Source organism: Echeneis naucrates, chromosome 22 (assembly GCF_900963305.1).
Source record: "Echeneis naucrates chromosome 22, fEcheNa1.1, whole genome shotgun sequence".
NCBI lineage: Eukaryota > Metazoa > Chordata > Actinopteri > Carangiformes > Echeneidae > Echeneis > Echeneis naucrates.
The window spans coordinates 15,351,984-15,370,435 of record NC_042532.1 but is presented as its reverse complement, the minus strand read 5'-3'; the positions used below and the strand labels follow the sequence as shown (position 1 = coordinate 15,370,435).

General features: G+C 42.2%; 1 protein-coding gene across 1 annotated transcript; it reads left to right on the top strand.

Annotated features, from left to right (window-relative positions):
• Positions 1 to 1,034: 1,034 nt before the first annotated feature.
• keap1a (kelch-like ECH-associated protein 1a) lies at positions 1,035 to 17,002 on the top strand. Its single transcript, XM_029494570.1, has 12 exons — positions 1,035 to 1,350; positions 6,605 to 7,467; positions 7,718 to 7,917; positions 8,111 to 8,267; positions 9,220 to 9,312; positions 10,613 to 10,759; positions 10,956 to 11,062; positions 11,835 to 11,964; positions 12,842 to 13,038; positions 14,256 to 14,461; positions 14,856 to 15,032; positions 16,157 to 17,002. The coding sequence occupies exons 2-12, from the start codon at positions 7,255 to 7,257 to the stop codon at positions 16,333 to 16,335; spliced, it is 1,806 nt and encodes a 601-aa protein (XP_029350430.1). The 5' UTR covers positions 1,035 to 1,350; positions 6,605 to 7,254; the 3' UTR covers positions 16,336 to 17,002.
• The last annotated feature ends 1,450 nt before the right edge of the window (positions 17,003 to 18,452 follow it).

Sequence of the window (18,452 nt, the reverse complement as noted above, 5' to 3'; positions counted from 1 at the left end):
GGGAAAAGGTAAGCCAGGTGAGGAGAAAGGGAAACACACCAGACCTCAAAGGAAATTAGGCTTTAAGCTTGTTTTCTTTTTAATAATCTCTTTGAATTGCTTTTTCAGCTTAAGGACCGTGAACGAAGACTTAACGGGACAAAAAGGGATGTAAAAGTTGACATCCTCTGTTTGATAAATCCATTATGCCTCAGGTTCCACTAATCAGCTCGGCTCTGGGGCTTTCCACTATCATTTTAATCAGATCGAGTTTTTTGTTGTTAGATTGAATTTTGGAACAGTCAAGATGTTACAAAACTGCTCAGGAAACAAATGAGACTTGGCCTTGACGCACCTTGGACTGTGGGGATCCCTCTTTACCGTCTTATGGGACCTGGATAATGTTAAAAGACTGATAAAATCTTACTGTGGCTTCTAAACACGTTCTTTTAGAACTGCAGCGGAGAAATAAATGACACATGCGTGACTCAACACCCAACAAACGAAAAAAATAAAAGAAATGGGAGGTCATCTCCCTTCTCTCAGTTTAATTTCATTCTGATATTTCACCGTTTTGGGGAAAGAATAATTTATGAAGTATTGGAGAGTGGTTTTAGAAATCAATAGCATGTTTGGTGAGAAACATTTTTCCTGAAGGTGGGTCCAGGATTTCAGGTCAGGACAGTGCTCCCTTTGAGACTGCACAGAAATCATCTCTCTCTCTTATTTTTGGATCATGATGTTTAGTTGTAGTCACAATGTTTGCATCCACAAAAAGCCTGTGGATGTTCCGGTCACAAAGAAAGTATGTACTTATTAATATTTCCACGATTGTAGTTTGGACTTGCTGTGTCTTGCTTTGGGTGGGTCCGGAGCTGAGGATTTTTGTTTGTTTGTTTAGTTTGTTGTTTTTCTTCATGCTGCTGCAGCCTGCGGTAGCTCCTGACTCTGAACCGGAGGTGGGGGGGTCACTTTCAGTTTTGAGGATTGCTGTCTCTCACTTCGGTTTCTGAACATGCGCACCCCCCCTCTGACAGTGTCTGGAGTTTACTCCAGAGTTGCAGAGTCATGTCGGTGCAGTAATCCCCCCCCCTCTCCTCCTCCTCCTCCTCCTCCTCCTCCAGCCCCACGGCCTTTGAACGTCTCGCGGCGGCGGCGCAGAAGCCGCACGGTCTCCGGCGGCGTCGCTTGCAGCTCCCGGTGAGTTGGCGGAAGACGCGTGTGCCGGTCACCCGACCAGGACCAGCACCAGGACCAGGACCCGGACCCGGACCCTCAGCGTCAGACAGAGCCCCTGCTGGGACCGGACCGGTCCCGGTCTGAACCCTGCCCGGTTGCCTGTGTGTTTGTTTGGACTCTCTCAGTTTGTCGGTGAGTAAATGAGCAGCTGCTGAAATGTTCAGCGCGCCGAGCGGACGCACCCATTTTCAGTTTCTTTTTTTATTATTATTGTTGTTCGGAAAATCACTGTAGCACCAAAAACGCGGCTCTGTCGCGGATATGATCCTCCAGTCGCACTTGTGACTTGTTATTTTAGCACCAACATTAAATACATTTACTTATTGTGTGTCGGCCGCTCACTTTATTTCCCCGCCACAATGCGCAGACTCCCGGCAGGGAAATGAAACTTCAGCTGAGCTGCGGTTTGCCATATTTTAGCTGCTATTTCTAAACAATGCACCAACATAAATAAATAAATAAAACTGTAAATGCACCCTGATTTATCTTTGAAATGATCTCTTCGGCCAAACTTTATCTGCTTCCAGTATTTCCTGGCTTTCCCTCCTGCAGGTTAGATTTGATATAATGTGGCCTGTAAACAAGATATTTAAAGACTGTCACTTCGTGTTTCGGACTGTTTGTAAAAGGTCTTTTTCTTTCAGTTGCATTTGGTGGATTAGAATATATTTAACATTTTAAATGAAGCCAACATTGATGCCATTAGCAATGAATCTGTTGGTTGTTTGCTTTACTATTCAGTTGGTCTAAAATGGGATAAAACGTTGAGAAAGACCTGATGGGCTCTTTGATTTGCTCAACAAACGGTCACAAATCCAGAGTTTGACTGTTAAAAAAACAAACTATAATAATAAAACATATAATTATTTCTACTATTGATCCACCCTCCAGTTTTTTTTCCTGGTTGGTTGAATAATCTTTTTGTTGAACCTTTTTTTTTTTTTTTTTTTTTAAAGATGAGAAAAGCAGAAAAATCTCTCATTTTTGAGGTTTGAACCACCAAACGTTGGAACTTTTGCTCTTGACTTATAGATTTATTGATTATCAGCACAGCTCCAGATCAAATTTAGTTGCAGGTCAGTTAACTAGTCAAAAGCTGCTATCACCTGATGAATAATGTCAGTCATCATTCAGCAAGAAGACTTTATAGCTTCTGGGTTTGTCGATGAAATATTTCTAGGTTTGTGGCTCCCAGTCCAGCCAGTGGCACAGCTACCTGATTCATGTAAAAAGTAATCAGTAATGATCGTGAACATTAGTTGCAGATGTAGAATGAACGCACCGCTACGCAAAACTCACTGCAGCTTCCAAAAGAGACAAATAATAATCAGAACATTTTTTCTGCAGTGCATAGGACTGATCATTTCCGTCTGTTTCTGTGCACACACTTTTTTTTTTCTACCACAGACGAGGAAGTGTTTCTTTATGAAGTGATAAATCAGCATTCTATATTCACAACTTCTGGTATGGGTAAGTGTGTGTGCAGGAGGCGGCATTGGCTATTTGCTTGCTTGTGTTATTTTAGACTGCGAACAGTGCAGCACTTTGCTGGAATTTCAATTTCATTTTCAAACTCCCCAGATTTAATGTTTTTAAAATATGAGGATCTTCAGGGTTTGTCACTGACTTGCGTGCCGTTGTGATTCTTAATAATGCAGAGCTTCTTTTTAGGAAGTAAATACCAGAGCATCTCTGTCACCAGCAACCTTTGACCCCCTGTCAGCTATTACGGCAGCTGAACGATGATATGGCAGAAAAGCTTGTGTCACTGCTGATTTACAGCACAGTAGTTGGGCTGTATGTCATTTTATAATGATTCATTCTTTAGGTTTTAAAGCAAAAATGTCTACCAACGAATATCACAAATTAGTCAACCGATGACTCACAGCTTGGTTCGCTTTCTAAATGTGAGCCAATCATCTGCTCGCTCCTCTTCTCACTTGCAAACAGCCATTTGAGAAGTAAACACTTCTTCCACCTGAAGCGTTACTGGTCAGGACCTCGGTCAAACAGCGATTGCAAAACCAAACCGAAATCAATGACCAGAATTTGTCGCTGTGTTCTCACAGAGTTCCAGCAGGCTTGAGCAATGCTTTATATAGTAGTCAACCTCTGCACACTGTGTTTACACAGTAGCTCACTGTTAACCCTCTTAAAGCCTGATCAGGAGAGTAGGACAGGCTGATATATCCGGGCACAATGGCCCTTTATGGAAAACTGAGAAGCTCACTGTGTTAATTTCCCTCACTTCCTGTCTTTTATTCCATTCTTGTACTTCCTTCAGCTTAATCGTGGCTTTTTTCTTTTCTTTTCTTTTTTTTTTTTTTAACTGCCATCAAACTCTCCTCTCTGATTTTTGTTACTCTCCCTCCTGCTCACTGTAGATTGTCCTCAAAATGTCTGCCCCCCCTCTCCTCCCCCAACCCCCAACCCCTCCGTCACAATTTTGGTCATATGACCAGCAAACAGGCTGAACAGATTTGATTGTGCAACCACGCAAAGCTGCAGTCTACCAGAACAACTCAGCAATAAACTTTCTATGTGGTTTGCTCAGTAAAGTAGAGAAAAAGACTACGTGAAAACAGTATGTGACAGAAAACAGGTGTATTCGTGTTTTGTTTTTTTTTTTTGGGGGTCACTGTGGTTTTTCTTACAGGTTGCGGGCTCAGTGTTTGCTAAAGCCGATCTACTGCTGTTGGTTCAGAGGGTCTTTGCACAGATCGATGCGCTGTCTTTAATAGGCAGCAGAGCTCCAGAGCTCATTTGTTCGGCTTCTTGCTGTGGCACTCTGTGGAAGGCAGAGATTTCCCTGTTGCTCCTCTGCAGTGTAAAGTGACGTATTAAAAGCATTTTACCGCCATACGTTTGAGCATTTTCAGAATAACAGCTAAGTAGTATGTTGCTGTTGCTTATTAAGTGGATCAGATGCTGGCTGTGACATGACCAGTCCTCACTGATCACACTTTCTTTGTGAATGAGATCCTGACAGTCAAATAACTCACTAATTGAATCACAGTGAGCCGCCTGCTCAGCTACCGCTGGTCTCATATCGCACAAAAAAAAAATTAGCCCAGAAAATTCTAGACATTACATCTATATTTGATCAGTATTTTATATCAGCCGGTTAAATATGGTGAAATAAAAGAAAAAGCCTGGATTCCGTCATAGCTGTTGCTGAACCGATTCTACCAAATGCAGCATTTCTTAAACTTTACATGTTGCATCTGTCCTTTTCATTCGGACTTCCACTTTTCTGGAGACAATTCTTGTGCTCGTACTCTTCTCATAGCAGTGAGGCTAAGTCACACTTCTGTAATGAAGGATCTCAGCGTCCTTTGAAGTCTCTCTAATATCACTCTCATATCTGTGTCATATCAGACGCCTCAGTCAGGAGATGGTTAACATATTCTCACATAGCTTTGTCCAAAGATTCTTGCCAAGATGTAATGAACTGTGAAACCATAAGTTGTTGATAGTGCACTGGTAGGTTTCGCAGGGTGGGGTACAACCTTGTCCATCACAGGTCCAACACACAGAGACCAACAATCACACACACTGTCACTCAGACCTACAGACAATTTCAGAATCACCAATTAACCCAAACATGATGCCTTTAGAGAAAGGCCCCAGGCCGGGAACCAAACCCGTGACCACAAACCACCCTGTCATTCAGTCATCTTTAGTTAAATTTAATGGAAATGACGGTGGCCCCTTTTTGGCACCTGTATGTGAAACTGTAATTCTTTTGTTTTGTTATGTAACTGCCTCCCGAGAAGAGCTGAACTGCTGAATTATGCAGCAAACTGGTTTGATCTGCATGACATATTGGCAAGATCTGCAGAGGGTCACAGTCACTCAGCGTTCCAGCTGTATATACTACTTCCTGTTTTCAGGCTGCGTTCCCAATCCTGTGTAAATCTCAGCTGAAATATATATATAAACACGTTATGCAAGTTAACCTCTCAGATGAGTTGTACAGGCCTCACAGATCCAGAACGGTTAGACTTAATTTGTCTCCATGCTAACTACCTAGAGTCTTCCACTTAAAGCAGGGGCTTATTAAATGGCAAGAATCTAATGAGACTCTTAATTAGTGCTTGACTGGAGACAGATGCACCACTTACACCCTTATTATTATGTTACACTGAACCACAGTGCTTACATCATGTCAGGAAACTGTAAAAAAAAACAAAACTCAAGCTTTACATTCCCTAATCCAGGTTATTGACAATGACTGTAGAAAGGCAGATTCACCTTAACATGCAAAGACCAGGGATGATAACATGCTGTCCTCTTAAGTGGATGATTGTTTTCACACGCATGTTTTTTTTTTTTTGTTTGTTTGTTTGTTTTCGAGCATGACTATGCAAAAAGTAGTGAACTAACCTAAACCAAATTCCGTGGACAGATGGGCCACGGGCCAAGGAAAATCTAGTTGGATGGGACGGATCTAGCCAATGTATCTAATGAGATTTGCTAAGAAAAGCGCGGTTGCCCAACAGGTTTCTGAAAATACAGAGATGAAGCTCCTCTGACATTAGGAAGCAATCACACTACTTCTCTGTATGTACATTTAAGTTTACTTTGGCTGCCATTCATGCCATCTGTGGCTTTAAACTTTAGAAATGTGTGTCCTTTCTGTTTATCAGTTGACTGCTTTCTGCAGAATCTGTCACTTCTCTGTGACTCATACGCAGTGTATTAACAGTTTAGTGCTTGGTTGATCAGTTCAAAATGAAAAAAATGAGGATGGACCAGCTCTTTTAGGGCCCTGTGATCTTGCAAAAGTTGACATCTGGAACACTTTGACTTATTGGATATCATTTTCTCAAATGTGAGGATTTGTTGTTTCTTGTTTTATTCAAAACCTAATTTTGATTAAGGTTTTAAACTATTACTGCATGTCTGGTATATTAAAAATGTCATGAATGGACACTAGATGCAAGTGAGTCGTACAGTATTTTGAGGTTCAGTGATTATTATTAAAATGTTAGATTTTGCCAGAGTTCAGCCTACACTGGGTAAATGCTTTCTCCACCTCGAGGGCCCACTCCAAAATAAATTTATGTCCATTTAGTAGTTAATAATAAATGAAACTACATATGAATGACAGTGCTTTTATTTGAAATGGTCCTTTTTGCGGACTGAATGGGATGATCTTTTGAGCCAAAACGTTGCCCAAAGCAACCATTAAGCAGCTAACCAGAAGACATCTTTTCTGTTGCAGTTGTAAGGAAGTGAAACTATGTGTGTGTGACTAAAAACTTACGCAAATACAAGAAGGAAGCGCATGAGATTTTGATTCCATTAGCTCCTTTTCATGCCACTGAAAGTCTATTTTAAAAATCCTCCTTGACTGACCCCGTTCTTTCCATCTTCTATGCAGGATAAGCATTGCAGCGGACGCGGTCCTGGCAGCTGCACATATTTCCCAAAAGAATCTCCTCTCCATCTTCCTGTGGGACCAAATTTCAGAGGACTTCCTGGAAAGTCAGAATGGGTTACTTCCAAAAACCTGAAACCTGTAAAATGTGGGCCAACAGCATTTTAATTATGATGATTTGACTTGTGCTTTGGAAGCTGTCTGGTCGTGACACAAAGGCTGTCAGTCATGTTGGAGCCAAGACCCGTGGATGAGGGAACATTATGTGGTTCACCATCAGCCTGCAAGTTTGTTTACCCATCATATTTGTGCAGAAAAACATATGACCTCAAATTGTTTTTATGCAGCAAGCGTTTTCTCCTGCGGACTGCTCGCTCTGCCTGCTGACTCTTGCTGGGATCACCAATGGATAGCACCATCACATAGTTCTCTACCCTACTTTCTTTGGAAATGTCTCCTCTCTGAATGGATTTTTGTGTTGCGTAAAAATGCAGAAACTAAAGACATCTGCTCACTGGAGTCTTCACATGGATGAAATAAAGGCCATAAAAATTTCCAATCTGACCCCAGTGGGATAAGAACTCAAGAACTAGTGAAGGTTTTGAGACTGAAAAAGTAATAACTCTGGAGCGCACCTCATATTTTCTCCCATAATGCATTGCCCAATGAGGAAGAAACGTCCCACGCGTGACTCTGATTTCTCGGCCATCGTTGTCCCCTCCATGCACGGGTCTGGGTACCTTGATTACACGGTCGAGACCCACGCTTCCCGATCCATGAGGGTCATGGATGAGTTCAGAAGGCAGGAAATGCTGTGTGACCTGGTTCTGCACGTCACGTACAAGGAAAAAACTGTGGACTTCAAGGTGGGACATCCTCTAAATGAAAACACTAGCCGAGAAGTAGCTAACTTAACTATGTTAATGTTCCTTAACATTTTAATGAAATGTTAAGGAACTGTAACTGTTTTGGCAAAGATTGAATGAATGGTTAAATAACTTTGAAGCAAAAATATATGTAATATGGCAATGAATGTTTTAAGCCACCAGTCACTCTACTGGTTATTTAATTACATTTCATGGGAGTTAATGACCCCCCCCCCCCCTCTCCCTTCAGGTGCACAGGGTTGTTCTGGCCTCCTGCAGCCCTTACTTCAGAGCCATGTTCACCAGCAGCTTTAAAGAGTGTCAAGCTTCGGAGATCACCTTACGTGACGTTTGCCCCCAGGTGGTGGGGAGACTCATTGACTTCGCCTACACCTCCCACATCACAGTGGGAGAGAAATGTGTATTGCACCTTCTTTTGGCTGCTATGAGGTAAACAAACATAAGCAGTAGCGCATGTTGTAGGAATGATAATCCTGATCATTAGAAAAAGACACACAGTCTTAGATGTCTGTATTCTGTCGCTCTGCTTCTCTTTCAGTATTATCACCAGCTAAATACATTCTACACACACGATGTTTAGGCACAAATAATGGTTTCCTTCTTTTCACTTCTTTTCTACAAGGTACCAGATGGAGGATGTCGCCAAGGCGTGCTGCGATTTCCTTACTAAGCATCTGGAGCCAGCCAATGTCATTGGCATCGCCCGCTTCGCCGAGGAGATTGGCTGCACAGAACTGCACCAAAGAAGCCGAGAGTATATCAACACACACTTCAATGAGGTGAGAGGCAGATATAGTAGACGTGTGTGCGTGTAATTCCTAGTCGGGTTATGCAATGCTGCACCCATGTGGTGGTTTTTCTGGTCCTGTATGACAGATCCCTCTGAGTAGGACTGTGAAGAAATCTGCATTGTATCATGAAAGAAAAGATGGACAGTTTCTGTAATGTTGTGATACCCTCTGAATAGTTTGCCCCAATGGCTCACCGGATAAAGCACATACGGTTAAAGCCTCATCCTGCTGCACTGAATCCAACCTGTCCTCTCTCTCTTTTTCCTTGCATAAAGAAGCTTTACGAATGATCCAACACCACCTATAACCATGTGTTAAATTGTGTGCATCTACCTAGACACATACCTGTGTAGACACCATGCTGATTCAGTGTATTTTAGCATTGTCACAGTGATGGCCTCATTTGGTCCATCTCTGAAAAAGCGCACATGCTCGCACCAGGTGAAAGTTGTGCCATCTTTTTCTCCAGCCGCTCCGTTTGTACTGGAGTAATCGCTCTTAGTTACATCCAGCTCTTGTAGTTTTCCTGAGCTTGCACTTTGTTGCCGGTCTGCTCTTCATGGACCTCAGCTACTCCACTGTGGCTCTCAGCTCGATGCTGAGGTCAGACTGAAGCATTCTCTGTCTGAACGGAAAGCCCCTGGCAGGCACCGGGTCAGCAGCAAAGCCGTACTGCTTTGTTCTGATAAATCTGGAGCAGTGCAGCCTTGGTTGTCTCAAACCAAAGACTGGCCCCTTTGCTTGTAGCACAGTGCCCATACTTTATATTTACATTACATTTGTATATGTTCTTTCTTCCCATGTGGCTGATCTTGAAGTGATGGATGTTGCCTGTGTAACCAACGTGTCAATGCACTTTAACTATCTCATCTGTAATTCATGACAATAACACTTATGATCAAGAAAAATTCCCATGACCTGATGTTTTTGTGTCCCTCAGGTGACTAAGGAGGACGAGTTTTTCAGCCTGTCTCACTGCCAGCTGCTGGAGCTCATCAGTCAGGACAGTCTCAAGGTGCTCTGTGAGTCCGAGGTGTGTGACATTAAAGCAGTGGTTTCTGTTAGCCCCTCCCCTAAAGCAATTAAAAATTACTATAAGTATTGCAGTATAGTATTAGTATACTATTAATCCTACAGTGTTGTGTTTGTCTATAAAATTGTTGCAAGTACACCTCTCCCTAACACTGAATGCTTATTCAAATCAAAGAAAACTAAAAAAAAAACAAAACAGATCCACTTATAAAATGATTAACTTTATTAACCCTGTTTTTCAATCTGTTTTCACATTGTGACCCACCATCTTTTTCTCCAGCCGCTCCGTTTGTACTGGAGTAATCGCTCTTAGTTACATCCAGCTCTTCTTGTAGTTTTCCTGAGCTTGCACTTTGTTGCCGGTCTGCTCTTCATGGACCTCAGCTACTCCACTGTGGCTCTCAGCTCGATTCTGAGGTCAGACTGAAGCCGTCTCTGTCTGAACGGAAAGCCCCTGGCAGGCACCGGGTCAGCAGCAAATACATTTTCACAAATGATTAAAAGCGCATCAATTTGCATTAACTTCAACAAGGTTCAAGTCCTGCTGAACCTCAAACGCTTTTCAACCAACACAGTGAATGCCACGGCTGCATCAGTCTCCAGGAAATAAGTTATAGTACAAACTTACACAACAGCAACTGCTTGAACCAATTATCACTGCAAAATAAACTAAAATAAAATCAATGAATAGAATCATTACCTCAGGAGCGCAATAAATTAAAATACTTTAACCGTTTTTCTTTCTGTCTTTCCCCCTCTTGGCTTTTTTCCCTGTTGGAGGTCACCACATCAATTCAGCTTCATGACTTGATTTGGTTGCGGTTTTTATGCTGGATGCAAATAAAACAGTTTAACCTACAAAAAGAAAACGAATAAAAGAAATTTTGCAGATAGCTTTTTATTTTTGTGTGTGTGTTTATTCATCGCCCAACATTTAATGGCACGCCACATGAAAGCTCCACTGCCACCGACTGTCGCGGGTGTGCAATTACACTTTGATTTGGTGCGGCAATAAAAAAGTTAAGACATCAGCTAAAGCCTGTTCGCCAGGGTCACACGTGCCCCACCGTTTGAGAAACACTTCATTAAAGGACCAAATGAAAACATGACAAACAGACGTGCGTCATTTACTTCATTTGTATTCATTTTGTATTGGTTGTTTGATTGTATTGGCACAGTGCAAGCTCAGATGGAGCTTTTATTTTGAAAGATGTTTCCGTTCTGCATGTCTGTTGGTGTAACCATCATTTAGATCTGTGACTCTGATCACATATGAATATGTGTGATATTATCCCCGTTAGGTTTATAAGGCCTGTACTGACTGGGTTGGCTGGGACATGGAGGGGAGAGCCCAGTATCTACATGCCCTGCTGAATGCAGTTCACATCTACGCTCTGCCTCCTAAGTTCCTGAAAAACCAGCTCCTGTCCTGCCCCATCCTCAGTAAGGTAACTCCAGCCTCAGACAATGACTAAATCTTTTTATCTTTCTAAAGAATCAATTATACAAACTGTAGTAAACATGCCAATAAAAAAAAAAAGAGACCCGGGCAGAACAACAAATTAGTTTGTTGAAACTATACTGGTATATAAACTAAGAAATGACTTCGTTACAAACTCTTTCTGTCCTTTATTTTGCCCCCAGGCCAATTCCTGTAAGGACTTCCTGTCTAAAATATTCCAGGATATGACACTCAGGAAGTTGCCTCCTGCACCGAACCGTGGAACTCAGCTCATCTATGTGGCTGGCGGGTAGGTAACGTATATGCTTTTACTTTCCTGTAAATCTTCACTAAGACACATGACAGGCTATCACAAACATTTTGGTGATTCATTTCTCACATTGATAAACATGAACTGATTATGATCAATATGATTTGATGACAGCTTACAATACCACAAGTTTGTGTGTGCTTGTTTTGCGCTGACATTTGGATCCAGATGGTGTCTAAGTCTGCCACCCTGTGGCTGTTCGTTTTTTTTTTTTTCCCCCATCCTCCTCTCTCCAGAGGTGCTGTATATAAATCCATGTAGAAATCCTCCTTGTTTTGTTTTTTTGGAAGCCCCTCATGTATTGTGGCGTTCTTCACGTTGGTACACTTTTGCCCCCGCAGTACGGGGCGTTCTTCAGTTCTTCGTTGAGATAAAACCATCTGTAATCCATCTTTGTTTTTCATAAATCGGATTTGGACTTGGACCATGCCTATTAAACTGATCTCAGCTATTTAACAGCTAATCTGGTTTTTATCTCTAAACAAAGCAACATAAACTTCAATTGTTTGTCATAAATTCTGTTGTAGAAGCACAGGAAAAATGGGAGAATGACTGATGTATTAGCAAATTAAGTGACTTGCCTTTTCTCCCAAACTGTGGTTTTTATTTAATTTTTTTTAGAAAGCATACATAAGCAAGGTATTATCGTACGCAACTTCTACATTATATGGCATATACCCAGTAAAAATTCTTATTTTACGATGCTCATTTGTGCAATTATTTCCACACTCTTTATTTCCTTTCTCTTTAGATACCGGCAGCATTCGCTGGCCTCCATGGAGGCTTATGATCCCAGGAGGAATGTCTGGTTAAAACTAGCTGACATGGCCACTCCATGCAGTGGCTTGGGAGCCTGCACGCTGTTTGGACTGCTATACACTGTAGGTAGCACGATGTCATAACTTTTTTTTTCCCTGTTCAGCAGCTGGGCCAGGCGGTATGAAGGCTCCTGGTGTCTTGTTGTGCTGAAATAGTTTTACTCTGCAAAGGAGGCATCTGACATACTCCTCCTGGGGGGGCACAGCAACAACAGCAACACCAATACCAATATCAACAGAAACGATGAGAGCATTGGTCGCAGGATTTCCAGTGTTTAATATAATTTAAAATGAATGTATGAGTGTGTATATGCTACAGTTTGTCATTGGATGCTGTGGGTAGCTAGCTCTAGCTGATGTGGGGGGCCGAAACAACACGCCCCCAGCCCAGGAAAGTAGGCAATTCAGGACCGAGCCATCAGAGCACAGAGAGCCCCCCCCCCAGACAGCCACAGGCCCAGCCCACAGGAAAGCACCGGAGCAGCAACCCCCGACTGGAGGCAGCCCACAGAGACACAGGAGGGACAAAGGACCCCAGGCCCGCTGAGCACACCCCCCCCCCTGCAAGCTAGAGACTCTGCAAGGCCCCCAACAGGGGCCCCCATGGCCAGATGGGGCGAGCCACAGCCCACCACAATGGCCAGGCCCACTGCCCCCAGACATCCATCCCCTGTTCTCCCTCCACCCCCCTCCACCCAAACCGGGGCCGAGCTCTCCACAGGTGCAGATGTAGCCCGATGTCATTCTACCGGATCAGAAGATACAACCTCATACACTTATCTATAATTAGTGTGAAGTGGAAATAGTTTAAACAGGGTTTTTTTTTGTGATATTTAATTCCAATTTCTAACTTTTCTGATTATGCCCCTTGGTTCCAAAATGACTGTTGTTTGTAAAAACCCACAGTCTCTTTCCCTAATCCATCTTTTCATGAATCCAGGTTGGGGGCAGGAACTTGTCACTTCAAAACAATACAGAGTCCAGTGCCCTGTGCTGCTATAACCCAATGACCAACCAGTGGAGCCAGCGAGCCTCACTCAACATCCCCAGGAACAGAGTCGGGGTGGGCATGGTGGACGGCTGCATCTACGCCGTCGGAGGCTCCCAGGGCTCGACGCATCACAACACGGTGGAAAGGTTAGGCAGCTCCAACATGCTCACCGTTTGTGTGTATTTGTTCCGCCAAGCACTCAAGATGTAATTTGATTTTAATGACACCTTATTTACTAGAGATGAACATAATGAGCGCAAATTTCGTTCCTCATATGTACGCGTTTGAAGATTAAGTGCAGTTACCTCAGAGTAAGTATGGATAATGGCACGAGAGACTTCAAATGAATAGCTGCCATTCAACCTGAAGAGAAGTTCTCAGGTATCCTTCTTAGCCTAATTAGACCATGACATAGACTGTTTCAAAACATGTCGAGGCACACTTCCCAGGAATGTTGATTGCATTGGGAACCCTTTACATCTTGTTGCCTCCACTGCAGAGCAGGGAGGAGTTCTTATTCTGCTATAAATCAGTTTGAATCAATTACTAAAAAAAAAAAAAAAAAAAAACGACAAAAAAAAAAACTGGTGAGGCTGAGAATGACAGCATCTCTTGATACCATTAGCTTTCATTTCCATATCTAAAGAACCCTTCTTCAAAGGTAGCTTTAATGCATTTTTATATTGAACAGGTATAGATTTCTAAAACATGCCAGTCACAAGAGAATTATTAGAACTCATCACACGCCACTTTGGAAGCCTTTTCATGAGAAGCTGCTGAATATAATGGAAGCTGATAAAACTATTGAAATGAAAATCCATTGCAAGACACATCAAAGCAGATTAGAACAGTCATTGGAAAAGGGGGCGCTGCTCTTAAGGATGTTTCCCAAATGAATCCAAGCAACAGGCGGCGGCGGGGGGGCATTATGCCAGATGCATTATGCAACAACATCAGGGCTCAGAGCACAGGGTCATTAGCAGTTCAGTGGTTTTTTTTTGGTGGCTTTTGTTGTTGATGTTGAAGAAGCTGCTTTTTGCAATATCATTTTGGCCATGGATAGAAAAGCTTTGTCTGTCAAACTACACAGAGCTGCAGAGTGACTTGCCTCGTCTGCTCATGGTGGTTACAGCCTCTTTGGATTCAAATAATGCTCGTCAATAGTTGCCAAACATGGTTGGCAGCTTAAACTAATCCACTTAAAATTGACAGGCTTGTGTAGATTGAGAGGGTTAAAGCTCACAGCCATCTGAATGCTTAAAAGTTTTACAGCACTGACAGTATGTGTTGGGATCAGAAGTTGTCAACACATTTTTGAATACTGTTGATTACAAGCTCTGTGCAACCGCCCATTGACTTGCAGGTGGGATCCAGAATCAAACTGCTGGTCCTTTGTTTGCCCGATGACGGTGGCTCGTCTAGGGGCTGGTGTGGCAGCGTGTGGGGGGGCCCTCTATGTGGTAGGCGGGTATGATGGACAGAACCGGTGGAACACTGCTGAGAAATACCAGCCTGACACCAACACCTGGCACCAACTGGCTCCCATGAGCACTTTACGCAGCGGACTAGGTGAGTGTGGGCTTCAGTCCAACCAATGGTGTCATTTTAATTGTCTGCGTGTACGTTGGCGGTTCATAGGAATAGTTTTGACGTTTTGGGAAATACCCTTATCACATTCTTGCAGAGTTAGAGAAGATGATTGATATCCCTCTCATATATGTACATTCAAAGTTAGATTATTACCAGCAGCTAGGTAACTTATTATAAATACATCTAAAGCTTAGATCACATTTTCTTCAGTCAGAGCCAAGCTAGCCGGCTTCACATTTTCAGGTTTAATGCTAAGCTAAGCCCACCTTCTGGTTTCACCAACATATTTGCAGTACAAATGTAAGGATGGCATCAATGTATTTCTCAGGGAAGGAAATGAGCCTTCCTTTCATTCCCCTCCCTGTTTTTACAGGGCTGGTGTGTGTGAACTCGTACCTATACGCTATAGGTGGCTACGACGGGAGGAACCAGTTGGCATCTGTGGAGCGTTACAATATAGCCAGGAATGTTTGGGAGCCGAGGGCGTCCATGCAATACTGCCGCAGCGCACACGGAGTGACGGTCCACCAGAGATGCATCTTTGTCCTTGGTCAGTTACATCTTCAAAACTAGGGATGCACCGATGCCACTTTTTTCCATTTTACATTTGAGTACTCACTGATACTGATACAAAGTACTTACAACATTACACTTAAAATATATATTTTTTTTATTATTGCCGTAGAGCATACTGTGGAATCCTCAGTATAATTTTTTTTTGTACATGGTATTGTGGTGAAATTTGTGACACACACAAATTTAACAAAATTGTCATATACTGATATTCAACATTAGTGCTTTTATAAACATGGCACTGCCACAAATACTGCAAGATGTCAGTAAAACTTTGTCATATACTGCGTACTGACATTTAACAAAAATGCTTTAAACGTGGCACTAACCCTTTTTGTCGCTCTCATTTACCTGAAAGTAGTTCCACACTGTTGACATGAATTGTCGCTTCCTGCCTTGCGAGTACTCGTACCCAGTATCAGTGCATCCCTAATCAAAACACATCGATAAAATTCTTTTTTCGTCTCCTGGTTGTCCAAAGTCAAGTCCTTTTCATATTTTCATTACTAACTAGTACATAAACTATTTCATGTGTTCAGGGCCTTTGTAGTCTGATGAAATGTTGAATGAAATATGTTGATATCAGCCTCTCTGATCACTTTAAATATATTTTTCGGGCTCATGCAAATAGAAAAATCCTGAATATCACAACTTCATGTTGAGACACTTGGAATGGAAAATAATAATAATAATATTTTTCATAAATCAGAATCATTAGTAGACTGTCAGGTCAAGAGGTGACCAGAGAAATGTTGTTACTTCAGTGTAGAGAGCATTATTTTATCTCCAATGTGGCTCGATGACTCTGTATTGTTTAATTAAATCGAGGAAGGTGTGGTTCCACTGTCAATGGTAAACAGACATACAGCAGGCAAATGACATATCACATCAAGAAGTAATAACCAACCATATTGTTTAATTATATGAATGTAAAATCAAAAGGTAATAATTGCCTTTAAAAAAAATAATTTCATGAATCCATCTATGAGGGGAATATAAATTGTAAAATAATTGAATTTAATTATTCATTGACACAACTGGTGAACAGTCCCTAATTGCTCCATCAACAGCTTCATTAAACACGTGCCTGTTATCATTCAGGGGGCTTCAATCAGCACGGCTTCCTGTCCAGCATCGAGTGTTACTGTCCAGAAAGAAATGAATGGACGTGTGTGACCGAGATGCCCGTTGGACGCAGCGGCATGGGCATCGCTGTTACCATGGAGCCCTGTCCTGGCAGCCTGCCAGAGCCAGAGGACGAGGAGGATGGAGCCACGTAGGATGAGGACAAAAACTGCTGGAGCCTCAAGTACTGAACACAGTTTGAAGTGGTGCTGCTTTTTCAAGAGAGGGTTAAGTGCATTAAATGGGAAAAAAAACACTGCAACGTGAAAACTCCTCATATATCCCTGCTGTCGTGGGTCCTGCTCCTGGTATTGAATGGAAATGTTGAGGAAGAACTATATCTGTACATCTACTGGGGAACAAGTGAGACAGAAAACCTATTGGCATGACAGTGACTCCTGCAATAATAAGGTGCTACACGTATATTGTCAAGTAATCTGTATTTAATTAAATGTCGTCATTCCTTCTATGTTTTTATACTCTTCAGTATTCATTTACAAAATGGCCTTTCAAGTGGCTTTCAGAGTCCCAATTTCTAATTCCTCTTTGTTTCATTTAAATCTACCTCTGTCTGCATCTCTGTACTAATGAGCCCTATTTTATTTTTCTTCCATTTGGTGCCAATGAGGTTTCAACTGCCATTTAAATATATATATATATAGTAAAGAATTTTTTCATTGTCTATATTTTATTTTGTGTTTTTCAAAAGTGAAGTTAATCAGATATGTGATGATGAGCATCTCTCATCTGTACAGTTTATTCAGCATTGTATTTCCCATTTTCTCACTGATGCACTGGTGTTACTAAAGACAAATGTGTTTTACTGACCTCTTGTGATCTCTGTTATTAGGACGCATCCTCGGTGTCCAACTGTAGTGTGTTACAGCACGTGCTTTGCCACTAGATGGTGGAATAGGTCCAAAAACAGCTGCACAATGCAACAAAATAGATTTTTTTTCTAGTGTTTCTTTGCTTTTTTTTTTTTTCTTTTTCTTTTTGCCCCCTTTCCATGTCAAAGAACTCCCATGTCAGTGACATCTTAAAAATAACAAAGCAAAAGAGTAAGCGCTCTACATCTGTTTACATCTTGGCAAACCCTGACACGTTCCCAAATTAATCTAAATCTGGCTTGTGCACACAGGGAGCAGTGATATCCTGTTTGGATAAAGAATATTTGTCCATGTTTTATGGCTCAGTGAGAATGATTAGAGTTAACCAACAGAGCTCTCACAGCAACCTTTATTCCAGCAGCTCTGAAGAAACACTGAGGGAACTGGAGTCACTACAGTGTTAGTCATCAACTGCAGACGTCAGTTGTGTGTTTACTTATCTCTTTCTGTGCTGCTGTTCTCAATCTCCTCCAAGGCTCACCTGCAATTATCCCAGCAGGCCTCCAAAGAAGACAGTTCTGGACTGAGCTATTAATCAAATACAGCCTCCGTCGTCTCATCGCGTTGAGATTTCTGACAGAGAAGAGACACCAACAAAGGAGGAGGGGAGTAATTCTTGTTTGTTTTATTGCTCTTCTAGAATAATAGGAAAGCAGGTGATTGTGGCCACATGTTTGTCTCCCATTTAGCCTGTCTCCCATTTCAGGCTCATGGACATGCAGTACATTGTGAGCATTCATTATTGACAAAGCAACCTGTTGGACGGACGAAAGGCAGAGGAGGAAGCTCTGGTTGTGCGTCCGGGCCCCAGAGAGCGAGAGTGGAGACGGGAGAGGGAGTAGAGCGCTTTTACTCACTACTTAAAGCCCCACACAGGAGCAAGTGACTCACATGTCGAACGTATGACGCAGGCATCTAGCTCACATTTGCACATCGATACACAAATCTGTGTGTGCTTGTACACAAACACATTTGTTCTTTATCTGTCGCACACGAGCACACAAATATTTGTATGATGTGCACACTCGTGCAAAACAAAGCTGGCTGTCTCTTATTCGCAGGCTGTGGAAACAAATTTGCCTCAATGTGTTCATTGTCTCAGGAGGGGAGAGGAATACAGAAAGATGTAGCTCTGTACAACAGGAAGGATCTGCCCTCAGTGGAGAGAAATTGGTACACATTCATCAATTGGACATCTCTTGCACACTTGCTACACTAATGCTAAACTGTTGCGCAACCTCAAGATGATCGGAAAAGGCTGAGGCTCTGAATCCTGCTGCTGCATCTTTGACAACTGCCGTAATTTATTCTTCTTAATTGGTCCACAAACTAAAAAAATAAATAATAATAATGATTGGTGAATAGAGACTCTGGTGCATAGT

What these genes read in the sequence shown, in the direction of transcription:
- keap1a (XM_029494570.1), top strand. Translation starts at nt 7,255, where the DNA reads ATGCATTGCCCAATGAGGAAGAAACGTCCCACGCGTGACTCTGATTTC. An exon ending in CCTGCCCCATCCTCAGTAAG is followed by an intron (nt 10,760 to 10,955) that starts GTAACTCCAGCC and finishes TTTTGCCCCCAG; the next exon opens with GCCAATTCCTGTAAGGACTT. An exon ending in CACTTTACGCAGCGGACTAG is followed by an intron (nt 14,462 to 14,855) that starts GTGAGTGTGGGC and finishes CTGTTTTTACAG; the next exon opens with GGCTGGTGTGTGTGAACTCG.